The sequence below is a fragment of the Nannospalax galili genome, unplaced genomic scaffold, assembly GCF_000622305.1.
Source record: "Nannospalax galili isolate Female #2095 unplaced genomic scaffold, S.galili_v1.0 scaffold62, whole genome shotgun sequence".
NCBI lineage: Eukaryota > Metazoa > Chordata > Mammalia > Rodentia > Spalacidae > Nannospalax > Nannospalax galili.
This window is the reverse complement of record NW_008348573.1, coordinates 1,552,076-1,569,311: the sequence shown is the minus strand read 5'-3', so window position 1 is coordinate 1,569,311 and position 17,236 is coordinate 1,552,076. Positions and strand designations below refer to the sequence as shown.

Sequence of the window (17,236 nt, the reverse complement as noted above, 5' to 3'; positions counted from 1 at the left end):
TTGTTGATTTTGTGTGTGTGTGTGTGTGTGTGTGTGTGTGTGTGTGTATACCACACAGAACATCCCAAACCATCTTATTCAACTATACACCCATTTCCCAGATGGCACCCTCCCATAGCCTCCCTCCCCCCACTAGAGCCCTTATTCTCTGGTATCCCTGCTAATGTCTGCTGTGTTGTCGGCACCCCAACCATTCCCCACTTTGTCTATCTGGTGAATCTAGGCAGCCTATCTAGAGGTCTTTGTTTTAGGAAGGCCAGCTGTTCTTCATCTAGCAGCAATCAGTTGTCATTCCTTTAGATAAGATTGGGGTCTGCTGTTCATTTTCCCAGTTCTATGCTGGGTTACTATCTGTGAGTGTATTGCCTGCATGTATGTGTGTGCACCCGTGTCGTGCAGTGCCGCGGAGGCCAGAACAAGGCTTCAGATTTCCCTGGAACTGGAGTTAAGGATGGTTCGTAGCCACCATGTGAGTGCTGGGAATCAAACCCGGATCCTCTGCAAGAGCAGTCAGTGCTCTTAACTGCTGAGCCATCTCTCCAGTCCCTCTTCCACATTTAATAAAACCTCAGTCTTAATTTTTTTCCCTTGTGTTTGTTTATTTAAAGTGATGAATTTACTTGAGTTTTTGAAAATTAAAACATATTCCTTACAAATCTTACTGGGTCATGATATTTGACCTTCATATAGTTGCAGTGTTTATAAGAATATTTTGTTTAGGAATTAGTGAGAAAGTGACCTACTGTTTACCTTCTGGTAATAGTATTTTCAGGTTCTGGTGCCAAGTTCATGCCAGGCTTATAAAAAGAAGTGGGATTAGTGTCACTCAAGATCTTGCCAGAGAGATAAAATTACACACAAAGATATGCACATACATGGAAACATATACACTATCTGTCACTCTCCGATTGTTCCATCTCATACTGGCCTCCACACGTCAGGCACCTGAGGACAGATAAGGAAGAAGGGAAAACTCTACCAGCATGAGTTGAAACCCATGAGAACAGGACAAAATCCCTCAAAAAACTTGACAAGAACACACATTACACACATACACACAAAGTAAATCAGTGAAACTGAAAGTGGTTCCAGAGCAAAGTGCAGTAATAGGCATTACTGCTGCCCCAGCCAATGGATGATGGGTGGGTTTTGCTTCACTTCAAACATTCTATCCTTGTTCTAGTTTGTTTCTCCATTGCTGTGACAAAACACTCTGACCAATACCAACCTGAGGAGGAAAGGGTTTATTTGTCTTACATCTCCTGGGTCATAGTTCATCACCGAGGGAGCCCAAGATAGGAACACAGTGCAGGAACCTGGAGGAAGGAGCTGAAGCACAGGGCATGGAGGAATGCTGCTTACTGGCTTGCTCCCCTTGCCTGTGCTCAACCTGCTTTCTTTTTTTTTTTTTTTTAAATTGAATTCTTGTGTATTTCATACATAAAATCATCTTTATACTCCCTTTCTCCTTCCCTTTTGGCACACTCCCATAGCCCGCCCCCCAACTGGAGTTCATACATTCTGTCATTTGTATTAAGGCCTATTATGCAAAGTTAGTGTCCCGAGATGTCCCTCAGTACAAGTTCATCCACCCAGGTTTAGTCAATCTATCTAGAGTCTCACCCTTCGAGAAGATCAACTCTTCCTCACCCAGCAGTAATCAGCTGCCAGTAATTCTTCGACTAAGATTGGGGCTTGCTGTTCATTTTCACAGTTCTGTGCTGGGTTTTGTTTGCCTGAGTTTGCTTCGATCTTGTGTGCATGCTGACACCATTGCTGTAGGTTTGTATGAGATGGATCCCAGACATCTGTAGGACCATTTCCATATGGTCATGCACCTCCTCCCTGGCTCTTAAAATCTTTCCGCCTCCTCAGTCTTAAATTCTAAATATTTATCTTGAAAATCTTTCTTTGAACTGTGAGGAAAAATAAAATACAATTTGGTAGTGATGATATATTTCAAATGACAATTTTCAAGATAGTATCTCTCTTCACAGAAATACTTAGCCAAATCTATTTTTAAAAGTGGAATTTTAGCAAATTTATCCTTAATCTCAGGGAACCAATGACAGAAAAACTCTCTAATTGTATATATTGATGGTTATTTTTTAATCAGGTTAAAAAGTGTGTCATTTTAAAATACTTTTAAATTGGAGCAGAGCTATTTAATGTCTTATATGTACTCTCTGCATTTTTTAAAATTTTTATAAAGGGTGAAATAAGTAAACAAAATATTTATATATATACTATATACTATTTTAAAAGGAAAATATTTTTATAAATTCGGTATGGAATATTGTAAGTTCAGATTCAGGATTCTTCAATAAGATTAAATAGTTAAGGTTGAATTTCATACTGCTTAAGATCTAAGTTTCACTTTGCAGTCTTTAGTTGTGCTTTGGCACTTTGGTTTTATACAGAAAACCTACTTAATATAGTTTTTGAGACTACATTTTTCAGGAAGTGATTTTTATTGTAGTTAACTTTTATTTGCACTCCAAATGCTTTATTTAAAAGCTTTAATCTTTACTCATTTTTTTCCTCTTCTTTTTTCACTGTTTGATCATACTCATCCTCCAACTCTTTCCCCTAACTCCACCTATACTCCCCACCCCTCCCAACTTCCTCCATTCATTTTTAAAAATAACCCACTGTATCCAAATTGTGCTGCCCATATATATACTCACGGGTGTGGGGCCATCTACTGGAGCATGGTTGACCTTCCAGATGCCACACCCTTAAAGAAAACCGCCCCTCCAGAACCATCAGCTGTCTAATAGCTCCGCATTTAGTAGTTGGGTCTTGTGAGACTTCCTTCCTCCATGCTACAGTGTTGACTGGCTTGATCTTGTGTAGGCAAACATAGCTACTATGAATTCATAAGTGTGGTGGTTCTGTCATGTCTAGAAGACAGATTTGCTCTGGTTCTTCCTGACCTCTGGCTCTTACTATCTTTCTTTTCTGTGATGGCCCTGAGCCTTGGGGAACAGGTGATATAGATAGCCTATTTGTGGCTTAGCATTCTACAGACTTTGATGGTGAGTTTCCGTTTTAACTATCATCCACTTCTCTCATGAGAACTGAGAGCTGCACTAAACCATTGGTATAAAGATATGAATTTAAGAGGACAGTTTGGTACTATGTCCATTAGCAAAATAATTGAGCTCTTCAACCATGGGTTTGTGGCCAGATTTACAGTATAAGTCATGCTTTTCTTCTTGTGGAGCAGACCTTAAATCCAACCAGAAAGTGGTTGTTTACCCCCATAACATTCATGCCACTGTTGCACCCATGGGCATATCTTGCTATGTTGGTCATTATTATAGTTCACAGGGTTCACACCTGAGTAACGCTGTTGATGACTTTTTTTTCCCCAAGCAGCCTACCTAGGACCATACCATCTTATGAAATCTAGCAACAGGGAGCAAGTTTACTGGTTAATACTAACTTGATTTTCCATGTCCTATAACCAAAGTGTATAGTGCCTTCAGCATAAGGTCTTATAGAGTTCTGGTGGGCAAACAAGAGCAGGAACAATAAGTAGCCTGTATTGTTTTGGTAGTCTCTGAGATACCCTTGACCCAACTACTGGGGGTAAAGTATCCCACACCTGGTACTGGGCTTTTCATTTGGCATCCCATGGCTTCTGGGAGGAGCATTATCTACTGTGTAGAGTAACTTCAATTAAATTCTATATATTTAGGACACTTATTAAATAGGTTTCCATATGACTTTTTCTTTTTTTTAATATGACTTTTTCAAACATCATTAATGTTAGTTATTGGAATCTTTTCTCAACTTTAAGCTTCCCAGTGTTCATAAGCTTTTACCTGAGTTCTGTATTTAAATTTGAAGCTTCTTTCACCATGGCCAGTACTTAGTAACTTTAAAGTAGCTGACTGGATGTTAAAGTTTAGATCTGAAAGTTTAGCTTCTAGTTGGAAATTTCAAAGAACTTGTTCCCAAGATATTTTTTTGAGCATATGTTCAAGCTTTTGATGCTCTTAAATGGGGTATATTTTTGTCAGAAAAAAAAATTTTTGAGCACCTGTTTCCTACAGATTTAGTCTCAATTTTCTAGACATTGACTCTGAAGATTTTTGTAGCATCTAGTAAACTAATAACATGAAAACCTTGTTTAAAAGTTCAGCTTTCTTCCATTCTACTCTCCAGAAAAATTTTATAGACATGAAATAGTTCAAAAATTATCTGTGAAAATTATTGAAGGACTGAATTTCTTAATTAGCTTAAAAACTGACACTGATAGTGTTCTTCCAGTAGGCTTTGCTATGTATCCCAGGCTAGCCTTGACTTCAGGATCCTTTTGCCTCAGCGTCTTGGAGTGGTTGTGAAAAAGCAAAATCATATTTTTATGTGACTGGGTGCTGTAAGTATTTTGGCATGGGGTGAATGTGTGTGAAGGGATGTACCAAGGTATATGGAGGTCTGAGGACAACCTTCAATTGTCAGTTCTTGCTTTTCCACCTTGTTTGAGACAACGTCTCTTCGCTGTATACGCCAAGCTAGCTGGTATATATGGAGGTCTGAGGACAACCTTCAATTGTCAGTTCATGCTTTTCCACCTTGTTTGAGACAACGTCTCTTCACTGTATATGCCAAGCTAGCTGGCCAATGAGCTTTGGAAGATTCTCCTGTCTGCCTCCATCTCCCAGTAGGGGCATGCTGGGATTACAGATGGATGCACTATTGCTACTAGTGGCTTGTATTATTCAATATTTTTATTAAACAGCTAATAAAATTTCTGTGTAGTAAAGAATGAGAAAAATTAATGTTAGTGCTTCATTTCTTAAGCATGTTACTGAACTTCACAGTTAGAATTATTTGCAGTTGTGACAGTGAGGCTTTTGAATTAAGGATGTAGTTGATTCTTGTTGGTGTTGTTATGACAGTTGTTTCATGAAGTGACAATCTATACTATACTGTAAGGAATGATAGCTCTTAAAAGTTGAAATAGTTATTTAAGGATGTAGTTGATTCTTGTTGGTGTTGTTATGACAGTTGTTTCATGAAGTGACAATCTATACTATACTGTAAGGAATGATAGCTCTTAAAAGTTTAAATAGTTATATAAGTACCCTAAGTTTATGTTTTGCTTGTGTCATCACTGTAAATGGAAAGCTTTAGCTAATCTTAAATTGATTGGGGTCTAAACATAGAGAACTGACAATTTTTATTTGCCCATGTAGACTGAACTGAATATAGGCTAACAAGATAGGAATGTGTTAAATATAATCCAAGAAAAGAATGTGAGTACTTGGCTTATTGTATGGTTTACATTATATATGGCATTCAGAAATACAGCATCCTCTTTCTACTGGAGATTAGCATCTTGAAATAGCAGATTTTCAAATGCAAAAATTAGTGTGTAGAAATTTGCCACTAAAGTAAAAAAAATTACTGGGGACAAATTAATTGGACATCCCATTGTATTACTCTAGAAGTTGAATTTATTGCACAAAAATGTAAAACTTGAATTGATAGTAAGCATATACAAATAAATTTTTAAAAACTGAGAGAATCTTGAACAGTCAAAACCTAACTCATGGACATTTAGTTTAGGTAAAAAGAGCAGTTGAAATTGTACTATTTATGAAAAATGGTTTGATAAATCTGAGGTATTAGTTGTATTGGTAAGTGGAGTTGTTTGAGTTAATCATTTCATGGAAGAACATTATCAGTGTCAACTTTTAAGCTAATTAAGAAATTCAATCCTTTAATAATTTCTACAGATATTTTGAACTATTCCATGTCTTTAAATTTTTTTATCAGAAGGAATATTGAGAATCTTTATTTTAAAGTATGTTTGAAATATAGCCTTTCAGGTACAGTCATGTTATGCCAAGGACATGTTCTAAGAAATGCGTCATTAGATGATTAGACAATTTTGTCCTGTACAAACATAGAGTATACTTGACAAAACTAGCTGATACAGGTCAATCATTTATCATAGCATAGTCTCTCATTGCATCAAGAGACAAAGTAAATCCAACCTGTATGAGGCTGCTGCCAGCATATGCCAGCAAATTGTTTTATAGCAAACTTCTTTTATTTCTTATTTTCATTTTATGTGTATTAGTGTTCTTAACCACTGAGCTCTCTTTTCATCCCCATAAACTGTTTTTTTAAAGTAGAGGAGTATTCTCTAATGATAGGATAACATAGTTTGTTTTCATTATCAATTATATATTCTATACATAATTGTGCTTTACATTTTATGACTGGTAGTATGGTGCATTTACTTAAACCAAACATCACTATACACATAAGTAGTGCATTGCACTACTACATTATGATAACTAGAAATCACTACGTGATTAGGAATTTTCAGCCTTGTTATCCTAAGGGATCAGCATCATAAATATTTTGATCATTGACTAAAACATTATTTAACATGTGATCATATTTATTTCATATATTTTAATTTTTTATGATGATGACTGGTATAATGACTTCAGTGAACACTGCCATCCTAAGTTACACTTCTTGAGTAAGATTTTTTCTATTAGTAATGATGTGTGGAGCTTGTCTACACACTTATATACAATTAAGAACTGGAATTAGGGCTGGGTGTGGTGGTGCACACTTTTAATCCCAGGGAGACAAAGACAGATTTCTGTGAGATTCAGGTGAGCCTGTTTTATATATTCAATTCCAGGTCAGCTGGGGCTCCCAGAAGATCTTATCTCAAGGAAAAAAATAAGAGGTGGTAGGGACAAAGACAGTAGATAAAACTAATTGGATTTGAGTTTACAGATCGAATTTAGCCCTCAATTTCAGCTACCTTTTTCTAGTGCTCTTAACATTACTTCACAAGTAAGCAGGGACCATTGAGGTGTATGTAGCAAATAGTTTCTCTATTTTATTTAATACATAAATTTTTCTATTTTGTTCATATATCCACAATATATTAGTGATATCATATCTAACTAGTTTCTAAATAACATGTGGTGTTGTAAGCCTTCATATTCACCAATAGAATAGCTACTTAAAATAACTTGAAGACCATATTCATAAAAACCGTTGCTAGTTGAAACAAAGTAGCTAGCTAATCATAGAGCACAAACACTAAAAAGAGGCTATATGCTATATTTGAAGTGATAAAGGGTCTCATGAGTTAACATTCAATAGCAAGAAAGAAATTAGTCATGGTGGAACATGCCTTTAATCCCAGCACTTGGGGTAGAGGAAGGCAGATACAAATTCAAGACCAGCCTGGTCTACATAGCAAGACCTTGTCTCAGCATAAAATAAGATTTTAATAGGAGAAAAAGTAGTGAACATAGATTAGACATAGATTAGAATAATATACAGAACAAGGGGCTCATTTATAGATCATTCAAGTATTTAATTCACCATGAAACATAAAAGAAAAAAAATCTTGATTTGGCTAGGGTGATAGCTCAGTCTGTAAAGTATTTGCTGTACAAGCATGAGGACCTGCATCTATAGTCCTCAAGAACCCACAGAAAAGCCAGGCATGACAGCTTGTACCTGTAATTCCAATGCTAGGAGGCAGAGACATGAGAATCTCTGAAGCTTGCTGACTAGCCAATGTAACTAAATCATCACGATCTAGGTTCAGTGAAATATCATGTGTCAAAAAATAAGGTGGAGAGCAATTGAGGAGGGTACTCAGTATTGACCTCTGGCTTCTACATACATGTACGCAAACACACAATTTTAAAAATTACACACATTTATTTACCTTAACCATTACATTAAGAGGAGTCCCTATTTTGTGTTTATTTGTGGCAGTATGTATTGAACCCAGGGTCTTGTACTGCTCAAGTCAGCTGCATTTGCAGCTTAAAAGGAGTTTTAAAGTTAGATATGGTGGCACACACCTTTAATCTCAGCACTGGGGATACAGAGGCAGGTGAATCTGTGAGATCATGAGATGTGAGGTCCAGGCCAGCGTGATCTACTTAGTGAGTTGCAAGCCAGGTGGGGCTACAGGGAGACCCTGTCTCAAAAAAAGATTGAAAGAAAGTGAGATAATAAGCATATGAGACGAATAACCACAGTAAAGCTTAAGGAAATCATAGTGTCCAGCTTGATAATATTTAAAAGTGAAAGCAATATATGAGACAGGTTATAATTACAGTGCATATAAGCCAAAATGATAATGTCATGAATTAACATGTACCAAATTATAAAGAACTAAAATATAAAGTGAAAATTTTTCAAAAAAGAAAGTTTTAGAGCTCAGTGGTCTAGACATATTAAAGTACTTTTCCAAGTCACAGATCAGGCTAGTAATTCTATATTCTGAATTTAATTCAGTTGATAAATAAGACAAATATGCAACTGATATTCTAAAGTCAAAATGTATCTTCATTACTCATGAAAATTGGTCATGATTTTTGTCACAAAGAAAATTTCAGGGGATTCCAACAGTAGAAGTAGGGCACCACTAGATTTTCTACCTTTAGTGTATAGTAAACTTTGATAAAGTAATAAAAATAAGGAAGGAGTTTAGTAATTTTCAGATGTTCTGTAATAATTATTGGGTCAAAGAAATCAAAGCTGAATTTCTAAGATGATGTCTAGCTAATATAGCATCAGCATATATATAGCATTTTTTTTCTGTTTTTATGATAAATTAATATGTTCCAGTTTTAGAAAGATAGTTAAAAGGACAGTAATAAGTATTTCCCAACCTTTAATAGTACATGAGACACTTTGATGTAAAACAAAACTCTTTAATTTGCTAATTTCTATAGTTAATGTTGGTTTTACTTGAATGATTCATGTTTAAGGAAAAAAGAAAAAAAAATCCTTAAAATTTTGTTTCAACTCCTCCTGCAAATGAAGAGGCAGATAAAAACAAAACAAAACAAGACTAAATTTTAGGCTGTGAGCCTTGAAAAGTTGGAATCCATTGGACTTTATTATAGATACACATAAATAGTGGGTGGATATAGGGAAAGTCCTTTAGTTTCTTTATATGCTAGTTTTTCTATTGTGATAATACTAATTTTCAACAGAGATAATTATGGTGCCCATTTGGAGAAGAGAATTAGATTGCTAGAGCAGATTGATAGAGCTCTATAGCATGCCCAGAGATCTTAGTTCCTTTTTCTCTCTGTCCCCTTGCTCTATTTCATTAGACAATTAAATCCCTCTAATGCTTGAATACTTTAGCTATAAATAAGGAAATTGAATTAAAATACAAAGTTCTTTGTGTGGTCATGAATACATTTAGTAAGTATTAAACATCAACTTCCTTTCAGTCTGTAGTTGCTGAAATTTCATTCTGATAAAAGAGACAAGCAGAGGGGAGTGAGAATTTCTTAAACAGGAGGAAAGAGATAAAAGATTTGGAAGTTTTCACAGCAGCAGTCTGACATCTGAGCTAGTCTTGCAGATCAGTAAGTTTTTCAGATAAACTTAGGAGGAGAGAGTTGTAGGCTGAGGAAATAGAAGGTATAGAGGCAGAGATAGCTCTTCTTACTTTTGGAAAAAACAAGTCATTTATATGACTCTCAGGATGGGCTTGTGGAGGAATAGCATGATAACAAACATTGTGATAAATGGGAGCTAAATTGTGAAAAACAATAACCGTGGAATTTGTTTTAGCACTGGTAAGATTTAGTTGAAATGGATATAGAGATGACAGTTATAAAACTAGCAGTTCATGAGACATGATGGAGTCTTAATTAGTCATAGAAGTAGAGATGATGTATAGATTTTATTACAGGACTTAAAATGACTGGACTTCAGAGGGTGTGTGAATGCCCTGAAGGTGTGCTTCTTAGATGAATGTATTTTCCTTGGGAAATAGTCCATGAATTTCATCAGATCATACAAGAAGACTATTAGGGATATATGTTACAGGAAGATTGATTAAATGACATTTATAAGCTCTGAAGTTTAAATAATTTAAAAATTCACTCTAACATTTATCTTTTTTTACTTTTATAGTGGACAGGCCAAAATCTCAGCAAGTTCGAACCTCTAGCACGATAAGGCGAACCTCTTCTTTGGATACGATAACAGGACCTTACCTCACAGGACAGTGGCCACGGGATCCTCATGTGCACTACCCTTCATGCATGAAAGATAAAGCTACTCAGGTAAAATTAGCAAATCACAACCAGTTCTTCTGTTTTGAAAATAGAATGTCATTAAATTATCCTGAGTATGAAATATACCAAACAAAACAGAAATCTATTGTTTTAAAAGTTAGCTGTGTTATCATTGTTTTGTCATCTGGATTTAGAAGTTTAAAAAATATTTAATGTTTGGGCTGGGAGTGGTGGCGCACGCCTTTGATCCCAGCACTCGGGAGGCAGAGGCAGGTAGATCTCTGAGTTCAAGGACGGCTGGGGCTACAGGGAGACCCTGTCTCAAAAAGACCAAAAAAAAAAATTTAATGTTTAGGTGATTTTAGGCTACATTACATGATTTTAGAGACTTATGCTATGATTTTAAGAATTACTTTCTGATAAAATGAAGATAATGACTAGGAACCATATTTAAAAATGTGGGGTTTTTTGTTTGTTTGTTTGTTTGTTTTGAGACAGGTCTACCTATAGCCCAGCTGCCCTGTACCTTGTTGTGTAGGTTGACCTTGATCTCATAGAGATCTGCCTGTCTCTGCCCCCCCAAGTGCTGGAATTAAAGGCAAACCCTACCATGCCTGGCATTTTTTTTTTTTTATAAGGAAAGTTGGCACAGCTCTTGAAAAGTAATTTACAGAAAGTATCAGCAACATTGCTAACAAAGTTTATGTTGAAAGTTGTTTGTTTTTTTTTTCCCATGGGTATAAAGCCAGGGCTGAAACTAGAGAAATAGGAAACTTATTGCTATTTGTCATATATTTTCCCTATTTGGAGAAGAATCCCTAATGTTTTAATTTGAAAAACGTTTATTCTCTCTTTTTTTTAAAAAAAGTCTTTTTGAGATGGGGTCTCCCTGTAGCCCCAGATGTCCTAGAGCTCACTGTGTAGACCAGGCTGGCTGGCCTTGAACTCATGTCAGGAAAAAAGGCTCAACATCTTTATGACAGTCTGAGTTTTGACCAATATTTTGACCGTCATAAAGTATATTAAAGATATGAGATGATTATTAAGCATAAAGAATCTGTTGCCTTCGTAAGAATAGAAGGTCACAAGGTTGTGTATAAGTAGATGCTAGATGAAGGAGAGCATGGAAACGTAAGGGCTTTCAAAATTAGGAAAGCATTTGGGGCTTTATAGGTTAAAAACAGAATTAGACTTTCTTGTCTGAGGAATGAGAAAAAAAGAAGGGGAGAACACTTTGGACATGATCTATGAAAACTCTACTTTTTTAAAAATCATTTTATCTGGCAACCTTAAAACCATGAATTTTTTTTTAATCATCCATCCCATCAGCTCTGCCTTCATAGTTTTTTATGCTACCAATCTTTTGCCTACCATTCTTGTAGTGAGTTAAAGGATAAGTTTGATATGGTAGTCATTGGAATTCTTATCAGAGGTAATTAGCACATCTTACACATATGGGCCAAGGCATTTACAGGAAGATACAGAGAAAACTGAGAACCATAGTTCTAGAAGAGTTGAATTCACAGTTGTGAAAAAGTGTGGGTATAGGGGATAAAGAAAAAAAGTCAAAGGATCCAGAATGTAGTTTTTGGAAAGGCACACAAAAGAATGAAAGCACTAATTTATCCATTTGGAAGCAGGTAGAAGGAGAAAGCAAACATTTATTAACTGTGTATGACTGTATGCAATATGTTACTAACTGTAGTCACTATGAAGTACTGTAGATTTCTTGAAGTTATTTTTCTTTACTAAAATCTGATACTTTCTTGACCAGCATCTTCCTAGTCCTTTCTGCTCTTGAGTTACCATAATTTTATTCACATGAATGGAAAATTGTCTGTCTGAATAGGCATTTAGGTTACAAGTGTGGATACTTAGGTCAGAATTTATCCTAATATGCACTTGTGCATTTCACCACATTTCTCAACTTTAAAAACATAGAATATAAATAAAAATGTACTGTGGTCTGAGATAGTTGTAAGTAAAATATAGTACTGTCTACAACTTTGAAATGAATTAGAAATAAAATTGGTTGGATAGATATGTAATGAAGAAAATGTAGAAAAATACTCTGCAGGGAACGTAAAGGTTGGCTTTATGAGCATTCACCAAAAGGTCTCTATCCCTTCTCCCTGTCTGTCCCCTGTCTGTCCCCCTTTCTCTCTCTCTCTCTCTCTCTCTCTCTCTCTCTCTCTCTCTCTCTCTCTCTCTCTCTCTCTCTCTCTGTGTTGGTTGACTTTTTTGCTATGCTGGTATTCTACATGCTAGTCAAATACTACACTGAACCACACTGCCAGGTTTTTTTAAAACTGTTTAAAATTCTTAAGAAAAATTTCAAAAGCAAAAAATTACCTCCTGAGCCAAGTGTGGTGGTACATGTATGTAGTCCTTGTGCTTAGGAGCCCACAGCAGGAGAAATGCAGGTTTGAGGCCAGCTGAATCACAGTCCACTGAATTACACTACTGTGTGACCCACACTTTTCTTTCCTTTTCTATAACATTAATACTTATTGCTAGAATCACATATTCACTCAGAAATTTAAAGATAAGACTTGTTTTCTAAGACCATTGGAGAAATGGATTGTTGCCATTGTTGCTTACTAGAATAATCTGTTTGACTTCATAGAAAGAAAACTAAAAACCACTTTGTAAAATCTTGTTACTTTTGTTTCCTTAGCTCGCAAGTATAGCTTTTTGAATAAAAATGTATTACAGGCTCTTAAAATTTAACTTGGGGTTAAGGTCACCATAGTCAACCTTTGTTCCATTAGTAGCAGTTCTTCAACCTTTGCCCCATTGTGCTGTATAGCTTTAGTGTCAACTTGACACACCTGGGTTGAGGGAGCCTCAATTGGGGAATTTCCTTCATTAGATTGGCCTGTGGCCATGTCTGTGGGACATCTTCTTGATTGTTGTGTGATGTGGGAGGGCCCAGCCCACTGTGGTTGGTGCCACCCCTGGGCAGGTGGGCCTGTGTTGCATAAGAAAGCAGGCTGAACAAGTTAGTAAGCAGTAATACTCCATGGCCTGTGCTCCAGCTCCTGCCTCCAGGTTCCTGCCCTGAAATTCCTACCTTGGGCTGTGACCCAAGAGATGTAAGCTGAATAAACCCTTTCCTCCCTAGGTTGGTAGTGGTCAGAATGTTTTGTCACAGCAATGGAAAAATGGGCTAAAACACCTGTGGTGTGAAATATAATCTCTAACCATACTTAAAATTTTCTGTTTGAAAATGTGAAGCTAATACATATTTTTTGTAGAGTTGGCAAACAAAAATAGTCAATGCAGCAGTAGTTAAAGGTGTTTTCCTATAATTTACCAGCTATAGTAGTGAATACAGCTCTTCGCAGATACTACTAGCATTCTCTCATGGGTAGATGGTCATCAGACTAGCTTTGGGGAGAAGTTTGAAGGAGATGGTATTGTTTTTTTTTCCAACAATGGAAAGTAATAATGTCCACTGTTATTCCATTCATCTGGGTCATGAGTGACATGGAGAAGCATAATCTTCTTACTGACCTATCCTTATAGTATGAGCAGAAAATAACTCTTAGTTCTAAACTATTAGTATGTGAAGGTTCAGTAGTTACTGTCATATAATCCAGTATTCTAATACTCAGTGTATAACTACTCTTAATATATCTGTATAGGCCTTTGGAGCATGGTGTTATTTTTCATAATTAAAAACTTGTAAAAATTTCAATGTGGACTTTATAAAAATCAGTATCAAAACAGAATGGTTGAAAAAATATGAAGTACTAGAAGTTTTGCCCCTTGAGTTTTGTCAGTAACTTAACTTTGTTCTTGATCTTATTTGAACTTTTAAAAAACAAAGCCTTAATAGTTTACTGTCCTGTTCGTCTTTGAGTTTTACATACTTAAATCTTTTTTTTCTTATACACTTAGAGGTGGTTTTCTCTATGTGAGTGAAATAATTCATCCAAAGTATGAAACGGCCTTGATGATGTTACTGTTCTATACCCAATTCCAGTTAATAGGCTATGTTCAAGTGAATATACTCAGCCTTGAAAGAAAGTGCTACCATCTTTTAAAACAGAAATATGAAGTGCCTCTGATTAGATGTATATTCTAACAAAATGATCAATTCAATGCTTTTTACGTTATCTGGGAAAAGAAAAATGTCATTTGCCTAGGTGAGACTCTTCACTTTGGACACCATGCCCATGCTTACCACCTGCCACAGATGTTATACTAGCATGCTGTTGAAATATCTCATGAAGGGGCTGGAGAGATGGCTCAGAGGGTAAGAGCACTGACTGCTCTTGCAGGGGACCCGGGTTCAAATTAAAAAAAAAAAACAACTTCCTTCCGGAGCTAGAGAGATGGCTCAGTGGTTAAGAGCACTGGCTGCTCTTGCAGAATACCAGGGTTTGATTCCCAGCACCCACATGGCAGTTACGAACCATCCTTAATTCCAGTTCCAGGGGAATCTGATGCCTCTTCTGACCTCCACGGCATTGCACAACACGGGTGCACTCACATACATGCAGGCAATACACTCATAAAATAAAAATAATAAAATATATTTTAAAAAGAAATATCTCATGAAGCCCACAGGCTTTCATTTCTTCCAGGGATGCTTCGTGATGCACTTAGAGCCTTCCATAATTGTCCCAGGCTATTTTTAATTCAGCTGCATTAAAAGAAGTAATCCTGTTTCAGGTTAGGTGTTTCTGAATTTTATCTAATTTTGTTTAAAAACTAATGCCTTTTAGTGGCAGAATGGTCCCTAGAGTTAGAAAGGCCTGAATAATGACTGTCAACTCCTTGATCCTCTTTAAAAGTCATTATCAACAGGATTGTTTTTTATGGGGATGGATATGCATATTTTGAGAATTTCTATGCCTATAGAAATAAAATCTTTAAAATACACTGATAGAATCATATTTTATATTGTACTTCTAACTTTCTCTGCTTGTTGGATCCTAGGGATGCTTCCACAATTTTATGGCTAATTTTAGGAAGTATTCGTTTTAGAGTATTTTATATTGTAATATTAATGTGAAACTGTCAGCTTTACTATATCGGCTTCTCCAAGTAAAGGGTTATCTGTTTTTATTTATTTAATTAGTTGTTATTTTTGTCCTTTAGACTCCAAATTTAAAACTTTGCTACAAGATCAACTATTTCTCATTGAGATTATAGTGTTTTATGTGCACGTGTCCTTGTGTATAGAGGATAAAGATCAACTTCGTAGGTGTCATTCTTCAGGCTTGTCTACCTTGTTTATTGAGACAGAGTTTCTCAGTGGCCTAGAACTTACCACTTAGGATAGGCTGACTGCCCAGTAAGCCCCAGGGATTCGCCTGTCTCCACCTCCCCAGTGCTGAGATTTCAAACACGTGCCACCGTGCTTCACTCTTATATGTGGGTTCTGGGAATTACTCATGACCTCATACTTGCATGGCAAGGTCTTTACTATCTCTTCAGCCTCCCCTTCTGCACCCCATTCTTGCTATTATTTCTTACACTGTTGGAGCCCTTATCAGAAAGTCTTTGCCTGTTGTTAAATCTTGAAGTATTTTTCCTCTTTTCCTTGAGTGGTTGCAGAGTTTCGGGTCTTACATAAAGGTCTTTCACCCATTTTGGATTGTTTTTTTGTACAGGGTGAGAGATAGCAGGTTTATTTCCTTCTTCTACATGTAGCTATTAAGTTTTCTTGACCATCATTTGTTGAAGAGGCTAATTAAACAGTCCAATCAATAAGTGGGCAAATGAAATGAACAGAGAGTTCTTAAAAGATGAAGTATCCTTATATTTACAGAGAAATATGCTAGTCACCACTCACCAAAGAAGCTTCTTTTGCCAACAGAGTCTATTAACAGAGATCCACAACTGATCACACACATGGAGATTGTCTGTGACTTGCCCAAGCCTAGGTGACACAGCTACAATGGAACCTCTACATCCAAGACTCATGGAACATAGTGGAGCAAAGGGTAGCAAGAATACTAATGCATCTCTCAACTCTTATCAACAAAGCTCCCTCATGCAAGAGGGCCATGAACACAAAAGGACACAAATGGCCAAAGCATAGAGAATAAGAATCTGCAGAGTCTGACATCTTTGCATAGGACTTCTATATTAAGCTTCACCCCCTATTCAGGATTCAGAGATCATTGTAAAAGAGGGGGTGGAAAGGTTGTAAGATCCAGGGGAGGAGGTGCATGACCATATGGAAATAGTCTTACCGGCTCCTGGGACCTTGCTCATATGAACCTACAGCAACAGTGTACAACACCCGTGCAAAAACCCAGCACAGAACTGTGGAAATGGGCAGTAGGCTCCAATTTTAGCCTAAGAACTATTGGCAGCTGATTACTGCTGGGTGAGTAAGAGCTGATCTTCTTAAAGGGGGTGACTCTAGATTGGCTGACTAGACCTCAGTGAATGAACTTCCACTGAGGACTGTCTGGGAACACTAACCTGACTTGTTGGCTCGATAGGCCTTAACACAAATGACAGAATGTATGAAATACAGTGGGGGTGGCTATGGGAAGATGCTGATTGGAAGAGGGTATAAGTTAAGGTGTTCTGTATGAAATACACAAAAATTTAACAATTTACAAAAGAAAATGAAGTACAGATGACCAATAAGCATGAAAAAAAAGTTCGATATCCTTTGCCATAAGGGCTAAATCAATAAAAAAGATATTTAAAGTCTTTCTAACCCTAGTCAGAATGACTCATTAAAAAAAATAACATGGTAAAGACGGGAGTGAGACCCTTGTACACTGTTAGTGAGAATATGAATTAGTCCAGCCACTATAGAATTCAATATGAAGTTTCTTCAGAATACTACCTTATGATCCAATTATACTAAACCTAGAAATATACTCAATCATAAGACAGCATACTATGGAGATACTTGTGCATCCTTGTTTATTGCTGTACTATTCACAATAGGCAAGTTATGCAATAAGCCTAAATTTTCATGAACAGAATGAAAGGATAAGAAATAAGAGAGACACACACACACACACACACACACACACACACACACACACACACACACACACCGGGGGGTCGTTATTTAGCCATAAAGAACAAAACACTGTTTGCATAAAAATGGATGGAAGACTACTATCCACAGGCCTCTTGGGGTAAGTCTACAGCGCAGCTCTCCGCGCTGGGACTCCCTAAGCCACATTCACCCTTCCATCCCCCCC

The 17,236-nt window shown here is 36.7% G+C and overlaps 1 protein-coding gene across 3 annotated transcripts in view; it reads left to right on the top strand.

Annotated features, from left to right (window-relative positions):
• Glcci1 (glucocorticoid induced 1) overlaps positions 1–17,236 on the top strand; it is a 96,523-nt gene that overhangs the window by 20,063 nt on the left and 59,224 nt on the right. For all 3 annotated transcript variants that reach the window (XM_008845520.2, XM_008845519.3, XM_017801209.2), the window contains exon 2: positions 9,946–10,097. In XM_008845520.2, the coding sequence (XP_008843742.1) occupies positions 10,077–10,097 (21 nt within the window). In that variant the 5' untranslated portion in view covers positions 9,946–10,076. The remainder of the gene's footprint in view (positions 1–9,945; positions 10,098–17,236) is intronic.